This window comes from Catharus ustulatus, chromosome 14 (assembly GCF_009819885.2).
Source record: "Catharus ustulatus isolate bCatUst1 chromosome 14, bCatUst1.pri.v2, whole genome shotgun sequence".
Lineage (NCBI taxonomy): Eukaryota > Metazoa > Chordata > Aves > Passeriformes > Turdidae > Catharus > Catharus ustulatus.
This window is the reverse complement of record NC_046234.1, coordinates 3,572,194-3,592,601: the sequence shown is the minus strand read 5'-3', so window position 1 is coordinate 3,592,601 and position 20,408 is coordinate 3,572,194. Positions and strand designations below refer to the sequence as shown.

Here is a 20,408-nt window from a genome sequence, read left to right as displayed (position 1 = left end):
ACAAAGCAAAAAGAATGTAAAGTTTCCATTTTTAATCCCCTTCAAAATAGCTCAGGCATGTATGATGGAAGTAGCTGTGAGAGGTAATTGCTGCACAGTGCCCCAATTACTCATACTTCAAAACAACCCAAAACTCCCACCTGCTATGAGTGAAGGGTTTAAAAGGTGTGGGTTATGAAACAGATAGAAGCATCATTTCACACCTATATAAGTGTCAGTTTAAATTTGTTTTTCTTTATTCTTACTACAAATTATCATTAAACTAAATGTGGCTGTTACCTGTGACTGGTGCTCTTTGTGTGATGTTGGTTGGATGTTTTTTTTTAACTTGAAGCTCCTGTTTCAGAGGAATTAAAGCCTCCAATCTCTATAGGAAATTGCTTTTTGGAAGATTTGTGTAGTGCAACTAAAATCATAAAGCCCTGCCCCAAGGTTAATTTGGTTTCAGAGACCTGCTGTGGTGTTAATATGCTTTAACATGGCCTATAAAGGTTACAGACATGGAGACATATCCTTTACAGAAAGGATTTTCTTTGTTTTCCTTGGATTTTTTCTTTTTTTAATAAAAAACCCCTTTCATTATGAAGATGAACTATAAACTATTCCACATAGTTTGGGTTGAGTTGGAGTCTCCTTGTGATAAATCCAAGTAACAGAAACCTTTCTTCACCCTTAATTACAGTAGCAGTGTTGGGTGGTTCTGCATTAAAGTGACCTTTGGCTTTATGTTAGTTGTGCTAAATAAATAAAAAAAATCACAATATCCCAGTAACAAACACAAGCATATCTTATCATTCACAGTGTGAAGTTGTTACTACAGTGCCATCTTCAGTGCATTACATAAAGTGGACTTTTCCTGTAGAGGATGTTTTCTTTGTTCTTTGTGGGTTGGAAATGGATTAATAGAACTCCAACTGCAGAGGAATGAGTAAAAAAAAAATTCAGGTGAAAACCTTCTCTCTTTGTTAAAAAGAAAGAGAGTGTTGTTATTAAGAAAATAAACTATTTTACAAGAAGCATATGTAATTATTAGGCAAAACAATCTGAATCTGAATATTGAATCACCACAATAGGTTTTGAGGTAAAAAATGGTTGTTCTCATTTACTGCCAGTGACACTCAGCAATACCACAAGGAAATGTAATTTTGCATGTGCACGTGTAACATGTTACCAAACCATTAGAACTGTCAATGCAAGTGTGACCGTATGCTACTTACAGACAGGGAAAAACTTGTATCTGCACACATCTGACAGAGAACGTGGGCTAGCTGTTCTGTGGGGGAACCTCATTTGGTCAAACAGGTTCTTCCTGCCCAGCCCCCAGAGTTCAGACCGGACCCAGCAGTGAAGATTACTTCTATTGCAAAAGGGACAGCCAAGGAGACTCTTACATTCCTGATTACAGAGCTCCTGTGTTACTTGGCTTCCCTGCAATGCTAAAACAAGCATGGCACTGAGCCCTGCTGCAGCCTTGCTTCTTGTCCCAAGGATGTTTCGGGCCAGAGCACAGGTGTGCTCCAGAGGGTGAAGGAGAAGGCATTTTGGCAAAGGTCACTGCCATGTCTCTGAGTATATCTAGTTCATGATCAGTCCAGTTCTAGCTCCTTGCAAATGCCTGCAGAGTGGGAATGAATTCATGTTGTTGCTTCAGCCCCATGTGGCACTGAAGGCACTTAGGCAAACTGACCTCATCCACGCATGGTGCCAAAGGGGATTACCTGTGTGGAGAAGGGAAACAGAAGCTGAAGCCAACTCCACATCGCAGTCCCACAACTTGTCAGCATAGCCAAAGGTGCCAATGATACTGGAAAATATGAGTGACTTTATTATTATAATGCAGATGTTCTCTTGGAAGGGAATGTATTTGCTTGTGCTTTTCAGGCTTGCATATTTTCTTGTGGATGGCTCAGAGTTGTATTGCTCTGTACAAAGTAAACAGGTCTATTTAACAGCTGAAGAAGAAAAGTCTACAAAGAGGAAAACACAGCTTATCCACTTTCAGTAATATTTCTCAGTCTGAACAATAGAGCACTGTGCAGAGTACAATGGTACTTCCCTTTAGAAATGGATTGTATACTAATAATACTCATCATTTGCATGCTGCTTTCATTTCAAAAGCATATTACAAATATGTAGGAATCCTTACCAACACACTTTACAATTTATAATCCTTACTATCTTTGCTGTCATGAGTGGCATAAATTACTTGACAAAACTACACAGAGAAAATGCATCACAATGTTGTTTTGTTGACCAATACAGCAAAATCATAAAATCATGCTCATGGCATAGCTCCAACAGCTGAATTGAAACTCCAGATTCTAGGGGAAGCTGTTTAAAAGATAAAACCTCTTATGGCATCCATAGCTTATATTCTTGAGAAAGGATTACAAAATGGGGGCCTGGTATGTTGGCACAAACCAATTTTTCCAAAATTAATTCCTAAGTATTTTACTTGTACTTTCTGAATATTTCACTTCCTTAAAGCAAAAGTAATTGTCATTGAACAAAAAGAAATCATAAATCTAGGTTATTCATGATATTTTGGCTAATTATTTTCAAAAAAAAAGGTAAAAAAGCAAAGCTTTTTTCCCTAGCCATTTGGACCCAGTTTCCTGATCATATTTGTAAAACCACTGATTTACTGAACTGATCATCGAAGCAAAGATCTTTGTAAGTATAAAACTGCAATGACATAATGATATTTAAGAAGGAAACTATACGAGTCCCAATTATTTCAAAGCGTTAATCCCATACAGAAAAATCACCCCTTGTATGACATTTGTACTCCTGTTGCTAACCAACTTCATCAAAGTGCAGACACAACTGACCAGGAACTTGAAGTCTGGTCCTGAGGAACACCTGCTGATGTAACTTCCATTAAAGCAAACAGACAGTGAGCATTCAAAACTTTGCATTTCAATTCTACCACACAAAAGGCAGAAAGACATTGAGGATGAATCTTTGCAACTAAATTGTGCCCTGAGCTGCACATATAAGTCCCTTGGCACCCAGGGGCGTATTCTAACCCAAGAATGAAAGCTGAAAAGTTGCATTCTAAAAATATAAACACAACTGCTTTCTTCCAATCACTCCTAATATAATATTTTAATAGTACAGATATTAAACAACAACATGACCATTCTTTAAAAAACTGTATTTTTCTTTTTCCATCTGGAAAAATTCAAATTCGGCCCATTTTGCATTTCAGAAAAAAAAAAAAAAAAAGAAAATTAAAAAGGAAGCTATTCTCCATGAATCTGTTTTTGGGTACAAGCAAAAAACACAGACTGCACATACACAAGACTGGTGACCTGGAGCCTTATTTGCAGTGTATAGACAAGAAGAATACCCTGCTGAGAAGGACTCACAGGGTCTATGAAATCCTGCCAGGGAGCAAGAAAATCTGCTGTATGGTACATCCTTTCCTGCAGTTTCTTGCAGTGAAGAGCTCAAAATCTGTCAAAACATGCTGCCCTTTGTGCCTCTGCTCATTGAGATGCACATCCTGTTCCGTGTCTCATATTCAGATGTGAGCACTAATGCAGCACTTGAGGAGAGCCCCTACCAAAGGCACTGCTCAGCAAACACTGGGCACAGACTGACCCTGACACCCAAACAGCTCCCAGTGTGCACAAAAACACGCATTTTAAAAGCATCCCTGAGAGATCTGTATTACATCTGGTTTAACCTGAGCAATTTGTGCAAGACTTTTCAGCGAACAGTGACACCAAAGCCTAGCTCAGGTAAGTGGGGGCACATGTCTGTCAGGATCCAATTGACTCAATCACATTTCCTTTATCCTGCACAACTTAACATGTGGAAAGCCACAATTGTCCAGCTTCAAAAGCCCAGCACAAGACTTCCCAAGAGAAGCTTAAACCATTTCCAACACTTCTGTTTTGGATCATACACCATCTGACGTGACTCAGAAGCCATCCAGGACAGGCTCTCAGTTTGCCTTTTTTAGCTGTTTTCTAGGAACTGACAAATCCCACTCTTCTGCCTCTTTGGAAACTGCCATCAACCCAAGCCTAGAAAAGCCTTCAGCTGTGAAGGACTGGCTCACTGAAGGTGAAATGAGAGCATGGAATGGCAAGATGCTCTGGAAGGTCAGTGCACACATTTCCAGGAAATTACATGAAATTAAACCAAGAAATTAAATCCTTGTGGATGAGGGAAACTTAAGAAAATTCTCAGTTACTCTACTGTAAGAAAATGACAATTAAATAATTTAGAGATGACTTTCTGTTTTCTGATTAAACAAAGACCAAAGAGAAATGAGGCACCACTCGTTACCCAGCCAAGTTGTACTACACTGCGTTAAGCCTTCACATACACATATACAAAAAATTCAGATTTACTGACAACTAGGACTTTTTTTTTTTTTTCTTATCTGATCTTTATTTGTGCTTTTGAGGAATTATTTATGGAGTTATTACTTAGGGAATGGAAATTCAATATAACTCAGTATCTATCTGTTACCAGTGACTGGTATTTTAAAAATAACAGACTGAAATATACTGCTTTCAGACAATGAATTAATTATGAAGTATTGCTAGTGAATAAAAATAAAATTAGGAGTAAAACAAAGATATTTGCAATAAACTTCCTACTTAATGAAAAACAAGAGCAGAGTAAATTTGCTCCATTACAGGGAGAAAGTAAATTATATTGTTAAGAAAGTCTTTGTATTTTATGTGAGATCTACCCCAAGTGCATGTACAAACCAGCAAATTTATCTAGTTTTGTACCCACAGTACAACTCTGGGATGCCCACAACTCTTGAATCATTGTAGAGTTCCACTGACATCAAACAGACACAGGACTGCACTTGCTCTGTGCTCTCCTACAGTCATTTGAAAATAGCAACAGCTTTACCACACAAGTCAACAGAGTATAAAGCAAGATTATATTGCATTTCAAGTCAAAATTTACTTATTGTTATTTCAATGATGGATAGATCTTGTACTTTCTGCTTTTTTTGTTTACTAGGGTAAGGCAGATTTGACTCCATTGAAGTCTGTTCAGTCAGTCTGGATTGACATTGGTAAATTTCTGAGAAGAGTTTGTCCCTGAGCAACATTCTTATTTTTGTTTTCCAACACAACATCAATCATAATACATATGGACGGGTGAATTGAAATTGGAAATAAAGACTAATAATGACAAAACATATTATCAGAAAACTTCGAGTTCCTCTGCATTCAGGAAAGCAGTGCACACTTATTATCAAAACATGAACAATTAATTCTTTGTTCTTGAGGGTTTTTTTAGAAATAAATTATATGGAATATTATGTGTAGGCTTTTCTCAACTAATGCTGTGGGTTTGTTCAGGGAATGTTTAATCTCAATGTAATTCTGTTCCTGCTCTTCTCCCTCGTCATGAAGCTTTTTATGAGGCTTTGTAAACCATTTAAACTGCAAAATATAAATTTGGAAGTTAAACTACCTAAAGATGTCTTTGCAAGCTTCAGTTATAAAACTAACCTAACCAAATGAAATGGTAGATGGATTGTTTTTGCTTCTTCTGAGAATAAATTAACTTTTCCTTCCTCTGAAAAATTGTTATTGAAAATGACTAATAAGAAGAGAGCAGAATCAAAGCAAATTTGATTCTAACGTTAGATTCTAACATTCTAACATTTGATTCCCTTACATTATGTAATTGTTCCTCTAAGCACTTCTGGGTTGAAGAACTGAGAATCCAACTAAAAACTAAACTCTGCTTGTGGTAGTAATAAAAAAAAAATAAATAAGATCACTGATTTTGGAGAGATTATTTGCATAACAGGGAAAAGGAAGATTTTGTTGGAAAACAGAAAATTAAAAAAAACTTTCTAAAATACAACAAATTGCTGAGATGGTTAGAAAACATTACTGCATTACTGCTTTACAGATTCTCTCTCATCCATATACAAATAATCCAAAAGAAAATATCACAGGCACTTAACAAAGTCTACTTTCAGAAATACAATAGTACCAAACAATTTTATTAACATTTCATACAAATTTTGAAGTCAACACTGACTAGTATTTTGATGCTGATGAAAGGAAACAAAATTAATAAACAATAGGTTTCTGTGTTTTACATTGGACTAACTGTCTTAATTATAAACTAACCTAAAATAGTAATGATCAAAACAGGGTAAAGCCAATATATTTTGTTTTCTTTATTTTATTTCAAAATAGAGTGATTATAAATACATTCTTGTTATATTTCCTTCCTAACTCTTTGGATGCAACCAAAAAAAAAATTCTCACTGTGCTCATTTCATACAATATCAACATACAAATCATGCAAAAGATATTATAGATATTATACCACCATCAAGTTCTGGATGTTTTTTTCTTGATTCTGAAACATTTGTTAACATTATTCACAAGGCCATGCCTTTATAATTTATATCATCATTATGGCTTTAAAAAAAAAGCATTTAAAAATATATTTATACTAGATTGCTGCATTATTGTCAATCTTGAACACTAAATGCAAAACATAAATCACCTGTTCTTGTGTTCTTGCACCGCGGTATTTGCTTTCTGATAAAATTGCACAATATTTTTCTTTTTCAAGGAAACGATTACATTTTATTGATTTCATTTAAAAATGGAAACTCCTTTATAATACAATGGAGACAACAGATTATGTCAACACCTTCACTGGTTTAGTTTATGCCTATGGGTCTTAACAGCCATTTTACAAGCATGGCCACTCAAACCAATATAATGAACAGACAGACCTGTTAAGCCACACCCAAAGTCACCTTCTCAGAAAGACTGACCAGAGATTTGAATGGACATCACACTAAAACTGCTGTGCAGACACATACACTGTTCCAAAACATGGAGAAAATAAACTGACACTAAGGTTGCCATTGAAAGTAACAATTTCACAGAAAAATAGTGTTTTGCCAGCTTCTGCATTCTTCACTCACACTATTATGCCTACATATTGCACCATACATTGTAAAACACTTAGGGACAATTTCTACAGGAAGGTCCAGATTGTGCAACCTTTACTGATGCTGGTGAACCTACACTTAACTGCATAACCCCAGACAGGACACTGGGCTCTATGGATTATATACAATGGTTCTGAGCTGGCTTGTTTTGAAGTCAATGACAAAACTCTAGCTAAGCCCCTCTTGGGCAGGTATCTAATTATTACCTCATGAATAGTACCTCTGCACAGGATTTAGGTTGAGGGGAAATGCTTTACTGGAATTGGGGTCTCAGTGATCAGAAAACTCTGACCCAGTGTAATGGTACAGCATAACAGTTCAGTTCTTTTGATCAGCAAACAGAAGATACTACCCAAAAAAAAACCCAAAACAAAACAAAGAAACCCCCAAAAAACAACCAAAAAACCCAGAAAGACCACCCCCAGAAATTCTCACAACACAAAACAAAAAGCTCTCTTTTTTTAGCCGAGGAAGGTATGGTCATTGATCACTGTTCTTTTGACTCAGAGCAACAGAAGTCATAAGCACATCAGTTTTACCATCACTTAGAAGTATTTCCTTACTTGCTATTTTTAATATTTTTAGCACATTCCTCTCAGGAGGATCATATAGGACATGCCAGTGACAATGCTCTGGTGTGTCAGACACCTTCTGCTTTGGCAAACCCAGCGAACCTGGACACATCCTCGAGGCCACCCACCACTGTGACAGACCCAGGGACCTGTCATGCTCAGCCTGCTGCAGGAGCCAGCAAAGTCCACTTGGTCAGTGCATCCTGGACACTCCTTAACCCACAGACAATGAACTCACACGTTCTCATTCAAACCTTAGCCATGCATTGCATCATTGGTCAGCCAGGAAATTTTTATGCCAGAACTGCATGTGCAAGCAGTATCCATGTCCTCAAAATCCCCATGACATTCTGAATTAAGTCCATTATTGTGCATGGATTGATGCAGCTTTTTGAAAGAAACTCAGCCATTAATTTATCTCTCGTAATTTTATTATCTGAAGTCAAATATATATGTTGCAGTATGGAGAAAAATAATAAAACCATCCTCTTCCTAAGCCAAAAGAGCATAAACAAATGTCTGAAAGTAGAGAAATGTTTTGTTTGCTTTCTCTTAAATAAAGAAACAGAGCTTTTTTTGCTTTTTTTTTTGTCTATTTTGATAAAAAATATACTGCAGGCTGTTTGCCAAGTATCATCCCAGAATAAAAATTTCAACTCAGTGTCATAAAGCCCTGAAATTAGAGGTTTATATTGGAAATAGCTGACACAGCCTTCTCCACAGTATTGAGTCTTGCTCTAATTTTTGCTAGCTTCAAATTCATGAAAAGTGCTCATATTTATATCCTACTATCTTAATTGACTTTTATATTGATTATAAAAGGTAGGGACGGGGAGGGGTAAAGGTTCTGAAAGCAAAGGAGAAAAGAGGGCCTTATTCAAAGCCCATCAAGTCAAAGAAATTTTGTTAATCTCATCACAGTTTTGCTGTAGGATGCTTTACCAATATATCTCCATTCTCATGCCAAAGTACCGTCTATCAGTGAGATACAATGGGGATTTTCCATTCTCCTACCTTTTTTCCTGGCTATTCAGATTCAGTTTTCACAAAGGCAAGCTCTCTATAGTTATGAGCTACAGAGTCCTCTGAACTGAGACCACTATATTCATTTTGCACTGTGGTTTTAGACAGGTTTCGCCATATTGTTCACTGTTCTGATCAGATTTGCTGACTAACAGCAGCCAGAGAGATAAGAACAGAAAACGTCTGCATGTATAATAAAAAAATTCCCCTTAGCAAGAATTCCTGTAAATACTTGTGAAAAGTATTCAGATTAAGCTGTAGAGACCTGAAAAGCAAGAAAACTGATGGCAAATAACTGCCTGGGACACAATACTAAAAAACTAATCAATCTATTTTAAAATGCACCATTGGTAACAAATCTGAAATAAGGTAATATGCTAGTCTCACAAGAATAGTACAGAACAATTTATCATTATTATTATTATAATAATTATTATTATTATATCTGATCACTTAATTCTGGATGATGCTATACATTACATCCCTGGTTGCTGTTTGGTACATTGTTCTGGTTTTATTTATACTGAATGATTAATGCATTGTGATCAGGAAAACAAGTCAGGCATATTAAATACATATTAAGGAGTACATATTTCTTCCTATGTAGTATACAAAGTATTTCATAAATATGAATTATATTACAAAAATAATTTCTGCTACGCTCACACAGTAAGCACTTTGACAATTTTGGACAACCTGTTGGGGTTGCAAGAGTTTCACATAACTGAGAAGGAACTCTAGTTTTAATTGGAGATGAGTCTTAGAACAGATTCTGCATAAATATCAAATATTTTCTTCAGATGTCACGAATACTGCAGAAGTCAGGTTGAACTATTTTCCTTCTTTTTTTTTTTAAATTTTTTTGTATAGACATGTAGGCTTCAAGTGGTCAGATTTATTTCATAGGTATGTAATGCATGGTATATTTTAAACAAATATTTGCACAATTTAACATTATAATTCCAGTGGTTTCAAGATGCAGCCCATAAATGTAACCAATTTACACATACTATTGAATGTTCTCTCTTTGCATGCTTGTTACTTTCCAGATAAGCTTTAAACAGTGCCATTAGAACACCACAAATCAAAGGATTACTCCAGTTCCACCAACTTAAATCCACGTGCAGGATGAAGGACCCAGCTGAAGTACAAATATCAGTACCAGGTTTCTTGTGTTTGTTCTAACAAATCACAAGGAGACGATGGTTTGCATTTAAGGTACAAAACATATATGCCTCTTGAGGTTAAATTCAGTGTAACGTGTATAAAGCATCCCTTTGGCAATAGAGTTTGCAGTATCCCTACAGGATTCCACAGGGCATGAGCTTGATGGAGTAAAATCTATTAAGGAAACTCTCCTCTACTTGACAAATCATACGCAGTTACAGTTAATCAGACACCCTTGGATACACCTGCCTCTATGCCTATCAATATAATAGAGTATTTGGAAGTTAAAAGTCAACAAAAGGCACTTTCATCATTAAATTAATGTCCTCTGTAGGCAATAAGATTGTATGACCTATATTTTATTCAAAGCTGTTTGTTCTTCAAGGACTTGTAGATAGTCAGGTGAACCTTGAAGTTTAGCTTTTAGTTCAAAATATTCACTTTTTCTTTGTTCTACTACAATTTTACTATGATTACCACCTATTAGAGATTTCTTGTTTTTTTTGTCTTGCAGTTTCTCTGGGTAACGTATTTCAAAGCCACTGACCCCTATGCTGTTGTATTCTTTTTTACTTTCTAGAAAATTTTGAATAAATACATTGGAATCCCTTCCAGGGAATAACTCATCCAGTTCATCGATTGTGCTAAGTCTTTTTCTGGTATCCACATGCAATAAATCTTTCTCCTTGTCATTCATATTTCTCAGAATGACTTTTTGCCCTGGTGGGTCAGCAAACGTGAAGCCTGTTTCAGACTCTTTCAAGCCACAGGTATGACTTTTGCTCATCTGCTCAATGGTTTGAGGAATGAAGGCCTCTGCACCCAGTCCATCTTTTTTGTTTGACTTGTGATCATGCTTTCTTAGCTGCAGTTGCATAGAACTGCACTCTTGGTTTCCAATCCCTTCATGCTTTATGGTTGGTTTTTTGTTGCGCCGAAGCACAAAAACAAGAAGACAAAAAGCAACAAACACTGTTAAAATCAGCACAACCAATATGCTTAGGATCAGGATGGACAATGGAACTGGGCCACCAGGAGGACTCCGGACTGGTCCCGGCGGTGTTGTAAAAATAACAGCAGGCATGGGACTAGTGAATAGAGCAGATGGCTTGTTTAAAAGTTTAGGACAGAGAATCTCATTTTTCAGAGACTTAAGTTCTATGTTAGCAAACTGAACAGGTGTTTCACACTTCAACTCCTTCACCACAATACCGTCATTTAGCTTTTCAAGCCACAGTTTTAAAGCGACTAGATCACAAGTGCAGTCCCATGGATTACCTTCCAAATCTATTTGTGTAAGAGATTTTAGCTGATCAAGAACACCACTTACAGGTAAATACATGAAGTGATTGTTCCTCAGATTCAGTCTAGCAAGTGGTGCACCAGCAAAAATATACGCTGGCAAGCTTCGCAGAAGATTGTTGTTTAGGTAGAGCAACTGCAAATTTGGCATTAAGTCAAAGGTGCCCGCTAGGATTTCTTTGATAACATTGTATTCCAAATACAGATATTGCAAATTGTGGAGGCCAGCAAACATTTCTGGGCTCAGACGCTCTATCTGATTGCCATTGAGATACAATCTCCGTAAATTTGTAAGGTTGCGGAAAACATCTCCTTTAATCACTGAAATCCGATTGCTGCCTAAATGTAGCAAATCCAGCCCCTCAAACTCAGCGAAATCTGTAGTATCCACATCCTTAATATAATTGCCATTTACATGCAGTTTCTTGGCATTTAAAGGTTTGGGTACAAGTTCAGCCATCGATTCTATATTTCTTTCTTGGCAATTTACACTTAATCCCAAGTCTGAAGGATGAGTTTTGCAAACACAAGGGACTGGACAAGGAGTTAAAGGAGGCACCCTGGTCTGGTAAGATATGATCTGACTGAGATTGCGATTGGACAGTGCTTTGCCTGCTACTATCCCCGAGATCTTCGAAGGATTTGTAGTCTTTGGCGGCTTTGTGACTAATCTGTGCACTGAAGTTTGAGTGGTGTGGCCATTGGGCGTGCTGTAACCGGGCTCCAGCTGCGAGGGAGGCAGGATGCGCACGTCAAAATCACTCCCTGTCCCCATGGAGCACAGTTCCTGCTTATTGGTTTCTTTCAGCAGCCTTCCATACAAGTCACTGGGCGTTTCACAGATAGCCTCTCCAATGTAGATGTTATAGGGCATGTTCTCCAGCCACGCTTTCAAAGGCAACAAATCACAAGTACAATTCCAGGGGTTGTCTTCCAGCTGCAATTCAACAATTCGCCCAATGTGTTCCAGAACTCCAATGTACGGAAGCTTCTGTATTCGATTCCCCCGTATATCCAGATGGGTTAGAGAAGCAAATCGAAAAATATTATCGGGAAGGAATGAAATCAGATTGTCATTAAGTATCAGGACTTTCAGCTTGTGAAGCTTATTGAAGGCTCCCCGTTCAATAAACTTGATTAAATTGTAGTCAGCTTGGAGATACTCCAAGTTCTCTATGCCAAGGAAAGTGTCAGCCCGGAGAATTTTTAATTCGTTGTTGTTCAAGTGCAACTGTTTTAATGCACTAAGACCCATAAAGGCCCCTCCCTCAATGTTCTGTAACTTGTTATTACCCAGTTGCAAGGACACTGCATGTGTAAAATTAAGAAACGAATTTGGATATAGAATAATTAACAGGTTGTTTTGAAAGTTGAGGTGATAAAAATTTGACCATGGTGGTTTAAGCTGATTTGGTCTGTAGACTGCAACCTTCTCACAGTTGACATAGAGTACATTCTCAACTGACACACAGGAGCAAACATTGCAAATTTCCACAGATATATCAGCATCTGCAGTTGTAGAAGAAACTGGAGATGACAGAACCAGAAAGAGCCACAGAATCATCTTCTTATGATCAGCAAGCAACCTTAGGCTCCTGAACAAAGATAAAGAATCTAAAGAAGAAAGAAGGAAAGAAAAAGAAAACGTTTTTCAGTTGACATTGTTCCAAAACATCATTTGGGTTAGAAATTGTACACCACTGAGCTACTGTACCTGCCAAGGATTATAGATAAACTACAAGAACTGAATTTAAAATAACATGAAAGACTTTAACAACCAAACAAATGCACGGGAGCTGGGATGATTTCAAACAGGGAATGTAAATTTCTGTAGACAAACACAAATAACTCTCAGGTCTGTCAAATGTATTTCTCTCTCTTGTACACGCCAAGCATGCATAACTAACAAAGTAAAATAACCAAAGGAGATTCCAATTTTATGCATATTTACTCCCCTCAATTGTGCACTGCTCATATGTTGCTGTGCATTTCAGGGATATTAAACACAAATGCTGATGTTATGCATGCCCAAACATCAGGGATGGGACAGCACAATATAGAAAGGATGGAGATGCTGACACAAAAAGCAATGCCAATGCTCAGTATATGTATCTAAAGCAGCAACACATAGAAATATATCACTATGATAAAGATATTCACTCAAGGGCTACATAGGCATGCACACAGTTTCTGTCACTTGTGAAACCTAGTTTAAAGTAGGTGGTAAACTGACTGCAGAAATACAGCTATCCACCCAACAAGATCAGCTCTGGGTGACCAGTGGAAGAACACAGACATGGAAGAAGCATGCACAAGCATACAGCCCCATCCCCCGGAATAACAATACACTGACTTGTAGGGCAAAACAAAGTCACAATTTGCCAGCCTGACACTATTGAAATCTGAGAACTACTTTTTCCCCTAAAATATTATGTAATTTGATCTTATTCCTGCATTGATAAGAACCCTTTGCATATAGTCAGGCCAGCTGAGCTGCCATTTTTTACGCAGAAGTCGAGCCACAGCATTTCCTCTGAGTTAAAAGGTAGTGTCTTTTTTTCCTTTTTTTAACAAATCAGTCAATAATCAATACATTGCACACACACACACACACACATTCCATTTTCCCATTACCCCCATTTCCCAACTTGTCCCTTTCATTTCCTGCTGTGGGAAGCCACTGAGTTGGCAGGAGGGAGCCAGAATGGAAAGTGGAGAAAGCAGGAGCCAGCTGGAGGGAGGAGAACCGGTCTGGAGGGAGACACAAGGGGACGATGTGCCGGGGGGACCTGGAGGGAGGGGAGAGGAGGGATGAGGAAAGACCGCAGGACAGAAAGACTAGAGGGAGAGGAAATCACAGAGGAGACAAGGAAGGATGAGAGGAAGGGATGGCCGAAGGAGTCAAGGAGGCCACTTATCGGGAGAAGGGGGGAGCGGAGCAGCGGCTGCCGATGCCCGCAGGCTCCCGACCCCGGCTGCGCCGAGCGCACCCCCAGGGCCGGACCGGTGCCCCCGCCGCTCCATCTCCCCCCCCGGGAGGCAGTGCTCCCGTATCCCTGCCTCGCCCACGCTCGAGTGTCCTCTTCCTCCGGAGCCCCGGCCGGTGCGGAGCGGGCAGGCTGCGGGCGCTGCGCGGGGCTGGCAGCGGGGCGGCGAGCCCGACCAGCAGTGCCGGCACTACCGCAATTTTTGCCGCATCCGGCTCGGCTAGTGCCGGCTCCCCTCGGCCGTGGGCGCCCCATCACCCTGTGGCTGGCGGCGGGGGAGGGTGGCGGGGGCACGGGGCGCGCACATCCCGGCCGGGAGCGGGCACGGCGCAGCGGAGCAGCCCCGCATCCCCTCCGCCGTCCCTGGGCAGCACGGCACCACCGCGCTCCCCGCCGCCGAGCGCACCGACCCCCCCGCCCCGGTACCTTCGCAAAGTCCAGCCCGCAGCAGATCCACACACCCCCTTCCCCATCCCCACTGCGCAGATCCTGCCCCCCCGTCCCTCCCACACCTCCACCGGCTTCTCCGGGCCGCCCGGCCGCGGTCCCTCCGCTCGCCCGCTCTTCTGGGAAGGATGGAGAGGGCAGCGCTGCGCCCGGTGCCGCTGGCCAGCGCTCCGGCAGGCGGCCGGCTGCGGGGAGAGGCGAGCGCGATGGAGAGAGGCTCCGGCAGGAAGCCACTGTCGCCTCGTCGTGTGCACCCCCGCCCCCCCCCACCCCCCCACCCCACCCCTCGCCGTCTTTAAAACAGCACCGGCAATTATTATAGCAATGAAAACAAAACCTTCGGAATAATTAAAAGAAATTAAAACGCCAACGTACAAGCGGTCCCGCCGTGCCCCCACCCCCGCCGCACTCACGCCCGGCGGGCGCCCGCCGCCCTCGGTGATGCTCCGGCGGCTCCGGGGCCAGCCCAGCACCGTCCCTACCTCGGCGCCAGGGGTGGCCGCGGCTCCGCTCGCCTGCGCTGCGCCGCGTTCGCCGCTCGCTCCGGGGTCCGGCGGCTCCGCGCTCGCAGCGGGCGGCGGGGGCAGCCCGGAGCCCTCCGGGGCCAGCAGCCCCGGGGCGAGCAGCCCCGGCCGCGCGGAGCGAGGGCAAGCCCGGCGCTGCGGAACCCCGCGGGCTCCGCCGCATGCAGCAGCCGCCCGGCTGAGCCCTGCCCCGCCGCCGCGGTCCCCCGCACACATGCGGGGAGAGGATCCCTCTGCACACGGGCGCCCGCTCCCATCGCACTGCTCTCGCCCACCCCCTGCACGCAGAGAGCCCCCTCCCCTCCGCCACACGCACTCCGCTCTCTCTCTCTCTCTCTCTCACACACACACACACACACACACACACACACATAGACACACACAAATGCACGCACGCACCGAGCGCCCGGGCGCTGCTCCGGCGGGGAGGGAGACGCCGCTCCGGGAGAGAAATCCCGGCGCATCGCCACGGCCGGAGCCTCTCCCGCAGCCCGGAGGCGCCGGTGCGTTTCCCCGGAGCCGCGGCGCCCCCGCGGAGCCCAGGCGGGGCGTGCGGGGCGGGAGGAGCCCCCCGGGGCGGCGGCAGCGGCGGGGCCGCTCCGGGAGCCGCGGGGCTGCCATGGGCGGGCGAGGCAGCCACAAGTGCAGCCCACGGCCGGGACGGGGCCCAGGAGCCGCCGGGTAGCGCGGCTGCGAGAACCGAGCGGGAGAGGGAGAGAGAAGGCAAGAAAAGACTCCCCCTCTCTTTTCTAGTGATCTCCCCTCCCGGCTTGAAACAAAAGTAGAGGTGGAAACTGAGTGGGCAGGATGGTAACATTTGCTGCATTTAATGTGAATTGCAATTATGGAGCGAAATCGCTGCGAGGAGACATACCCGACCCGTTCTTAGGACAACGCAGCTATTTGTCTGTCTCATTCTTTGTGGTTAGGTGAAATTTCTTTCTCTGCTTAGGTAACAGCTGCAGCCTGATGGAAAAAAAAATCGCAAATGTTATGCACTGGTGCTAAACAGATTCTGCTAATTAACAACTCCTATTGACTCTACCTTTCATAATGCACTTTAAAATGGTAATGAATACCCTCAAACAAGGGGACATCTCATTCCAAGGCAGAAGAGTCAGTTAACCAAATGAAATCTTGCAAGGGGAGTTCAACTGCTTGTCCTTTACCATGAATGCTAACGTGCCCCTGCTAGAAAACTGTTTATGTGCTGTACACATACCGGTTGTGAGTGCTAGTTCTGGGCAATAAACGCCAGGGAGTGGAAAACAGCAACTGCTTTCTTCATTTACTGAAATGAAATAAATAGCTTGCTCCAAAGGCTGACTGCATCTAATTGAAATAATTGCAGAATGTTATTTTGCATTATGCGGTTAGACTGATACCTGAAAACAAATGCAGCTGAGACATCAATAATTTGCATATCACAACAGAACTGAAAGTGATCTGTGATTAATATTCAGCCAATTAAAAACTGAAGTCTTTAAAATGTAAACTCTTAATTACTGAGCCATTAACAAAGTACTGTTCACATAAAAGGGGATGTGTGTATATAAAGGGCCCAGTTTAGAAGGATTTGCATATAGTTTAAGCTGAATTTTCCAAACACTATTTAAATAAACTAATGAATTAGAGACCAAAGGTCTGGAATAAAATTCATTTAGGAAGATAGTTGGTTTATAACTATTTTAGCAGCAGGCACAGAAATGCAGGTGAAAAGATCAAGATGCCCATTTTGTTTAATCAGCAACCTTATCTGGATGCTAAACTAATACCTTGCTTATTTGTTTGGAGAAAGAGCATACTGGCAGTCTCAGAGAGATCACTACTCCCACCACATTCAAATAACTACATAGAGACTGAATTAAACATTAAACAAGAAGCATAACAAAATATTGTACTTTAAACTGTGGAATGAATAAGTACTTGAGAATTGAAATTGCATTCTAAGTAAGTAATTCTTGATGTTTCTATTATAAGTGGCTATTTCCAATGGCATGTTTATGGTGTTGCAGAACATATCTGAGAAGGAAACTTAGTTATGCTGCACAATTTCATTATTAGGGTTTCAGTATGTAATACATCTATATTTCTAATTTATAGTCATTAAAAATAACGTCTCCTGCAAATCTTAAGTGATTTCTAAGCTTGCCCTAGCCTACATCATTCAAACCCACTAATATTTAGGCTTATATGTCAGGACCACAATCCAAAGCAAACTGAGGGGAATTTTAGAGTATAACATAAGCAAAGGCTAAGGTCAAGAGTGGGATCCAAGATGATGATGTGCTTCAGGAATAAAACAGTTTACAGGATTACATCCTAGAATCACTTGGTTGGCACCCATTTTCCGAGATCCAGCTTGAGGTTCTATCATTATCAGGAGAAATTTTCTTTATAGGCTGATAGTAGATAGTAACTGGAAGAGAGCAGAGCCAGATAGGGCAAGTTGGAGTACCTGGTCTGGTTCCCTGAAGTTTACAAGATTACTTCATGCCACACACCATGCCTATTTAATGTCCTCTCTAACCTTTTCTTAAATTTCCTACTGTGATGGAACCTCATTTATCTCCTTTGATTTTTTCCCCATCTGTTTTTTTGCCACAGCAGCGTGTATGTTTTCCTTCTTCAGCTTAGCAAAAGGAGAGTAAAAGCTAACAGGCAGACAGATTCACAACAGGATTTTCTGCAGAGAGAAATATCTAAAGAATGAGTAGAAATGTGACATATACTACTTCCCACCCAAGCAGACACACTCAGGGTGGCATTCAGTATCGTTTCAACAATTAGCTTGTTGATAATGTTATTACCATATCTAAGCAGAAGGTCTTGGGAGAGAAAGGTACCTTTTACTCCTGGCTACTGGCATTCATCATAAAATCTGCTCAGAAATTACAGAAGCCTGTTTATATTTTATTTGTTTTCACATTTTTGGGAAATCTTCTAAGGAATACTTTAAAATACACAGACATGCTTGGTCACTTACCTTACTCAATTTAATTCTGGGCTGATGCAGGGACTTGAGACTGAGACTGAACTTTATGTGTGTTCAAAGTCTGCCAGGAGAAAAAGCTTCCTGCAACACAGTCATCAAAATGCAGAGTTGAGTTGCTGAGTCTACTGCTCATAGCAGGAAATCTTGCAGAGCATTTTCCTCAAGCCGCTCAGCACACGTGGAAATGGGGCTGCAGCTGAAGGTAAGGACAGCTCTGTGTAATAACTTCCTTTGTTTTTTCATCCACAGTAATTTTCTGAGTGAGCAATGAACTGACAGGAAACAGGAGCTAAACATCCTACTCATTCCTGAGCACTCACAAGTACAATTTGAGACGCAGTACCTGAAATCAGGCTGTATGTGTGCACATAAGTGGCAGAGAAGAGTTGTCTTCCATATGTTTGTCATCATCCTACCCTTGTATTACCCATGGATTTGTATGCATCCTAAACACTTTCTCCACAGGCACTGAATTGCACTTTTCTGTTGTCTCTCCAGTTTTTCTGTTGTTATCCTGAAAATCAAATAAGGATTAGTCCTTCGCAGTGAGAACTAACCAAAGATGCCTATGACCCACACACCCGTGGCTCTTGAAATCAGAAGGCCAGGACAAGAAATTGCAGCTGCCATGAGCAGTAGAGAAACACTCTCATTGGTCATGTGCCAGCATCTCTACCGGGCAGCAGTGAGCAAGCCTTGTGTATCCAGGTGGCAAAAACACACCTGGGAGAGAAGCAGTGTGCACACATATGTATTTGGGCTGTTCTGTTTGAAAAGGTTCATGGCAGGAGTAGAAATTCTTATGAAAGATCTCCAGAAACTAATGAGGATCCATTTGGATCAGACTCTATAATTTTGTGTAAACGCTACATATTACAGCTTCCTTTTCCCAAAGAATGGTGAAAATAGCCCAAGAGTTAATATTTTGGCCCTTCACACCAGGTCTGGATAAGGAGTAAACTGTTTTGTTTGAACATGTGGGAAGCTGGTTTACAATTCTTCAAATAGGAAAGCAAAGGTTTGTGTGTGCTCTGTCTGTTGCTGGGGTTTCTGTGGTTGAGCAATTTCAGTTTAACAGGTGCACAACAAGTTTCTGCTTTCACATACATCTGTAACAACAGCCATACTCAGCAAACAGCTTCCAACACAGCAGAATACAGAAATGACTGTGCCGTCTTCTAATAAGGCTAAAGCTAATAGGTCATGGTCTTTTGAGTAGGAGAAAAAACTGCCAAAATCAATCAATAACTCCACCCAATGTCCACATCTTGTCTATATTTTGCCAGACTGTCAGTCAAAAGAGGGGGAAGAAGAGCATCCTTGGAAACTCTGTATGTATGGACTGAGTCCCAGCATGTACATCCTTTTAAAGACACAGTGGATAGGAAACAGTGCAAGTGTGCAATAAACCGAAGTAAGAAGCACTGTGAGACAGCACTGTGCTAAATCAAGTGGAAGACACTGTCAGATAGAAACTGTCTCTGCCTGTTTCTGTATAATTTCCACCTAACTTCCTCCCTTTTATCCAGGACCCCTCCTCAATATGCATCAAGTAACCCATCACCTGCATCCAGGAAACCTGAGGAATCACTGAAATGCATGCATCCCTTCCACAGGGATTGCAGGGGGGGTTTAATTCCATCATTTGCTATTCATTTGCAATGAGTCATTGTCTTGAGTGCTTGATCAAGTGGTCATGATGCTGGTAGCTGGTTTTCTCACCAGTTCTCTTTGTAAACTCAGCCCATGGGGTTGTCCAGCTCCATAACACTGTACTTGCCAGCTTTCCATAACTGTCAGAGCACAGTGGGCGGGCATTTAATTCACTAAGTTCCAAGATGTCCCATGCCTTACTTATTTTCTTTCTCTGTGCTCATTTACCCAGGGGTTGTTCACCCTCCAGCTCACTGTCAGAAGCTAAGGTAGAGCTTGGCCTATTCTCTTGACTCCTAGAACAACCACAAATGTGAAATCAGGAGACAGAGAAAATGTAGGAAAATAATTGGGGGACATTTTTCTATAAGGCTTTATGATATAAGGTTAAATGCAAAACTTACAAGCAACTGCTCTTGTCCTACTCACCTCATGTGGAAACTGCTCACTAAATGATTTCTCAAGATGAGAAATATATTTAAAATAAGGATCCTGTGCTGGAAAACTCTGACATTATTGAATGCACCAAACATGAAATAGCAGTTCATTCTTCCTGAGTAGACAGCCTATTAACCAAATAAAAGAACTGCAGAAAAAAATTAAAGAACTTTGGCTGTGGTTGGAGATGTTAGAGGATATGAAGGATAGAACACATATTACGAGACTAGTTTCTTTGTTTGCTCCTAATAGCATTGTCTTCAATAGTGCAGCAAGGGAAATCTTTTATGCCATGAATACCATGCCTGCTATGCTTGCAGTCAGGATTGGGTA

At 41.4% G+C, this 20,408-nt stretch overlaps 1 protein-coding gene across 4 annotated transcripts; it reads right to left on the bottom strand.

The window, feature by feature from the left end:
* Nucleotides 1–6,152: 6,152 nt before the first annotated feature.
* On the bottom strand, nucleotides 6,153–15,516 carry SLITRK4 (SLIT and NTRK like family member 4). Of its 4 annotated transcripts, none has more exons than XM_033072320.1 (2): nucleotides 15,389–15,516; nucleotides 6,153–12,645 (listed from the first exon to the last, which is right to left on the bottom strand). In XM_033072320.1, exon 2 carries the CDS (start codon nucleotides 12,593–12,595, stop codon nucleotides 10,082–10,084), a length of 2,514 nt encoding a protein of 837 aa, XP_032928211.1. In that variant the 5' UTR covers nucleotides 12,596–12,645; nucleotides 15,389–15,516; the 3' UTR covers nucleotides 6,153–10,081. The 4 variants fall into 4 exon arrangements, with proteins under 4 accessions (XP_032928211.1, XP_032928208.1, XP_032928210.1 ...); XM_033072317.2 differs by lacking the exon at nucleotides 15,389–15,516 and adding an exon at nucleotides 14,948–14,969; XM_033072319.2 differs by lacking the exon at nucleotides 15,389–15,516 and adding an exon at nucleotides 14,531–14,679.
* Between the last annotated feature and the right edge of the window lie 4,892 nt (nucleotides 15,517–20,408).

What these genes read in the sequence shown, in the direction of transcription:
- SLITRK4 (XM_033072320.1), bottom strand. Translation starts at nt 12,595, where the DNA reads ATGATTCTGTGGCTCTTTCTGGTTCTGTCATCTCCAGTTTCTTCTACA.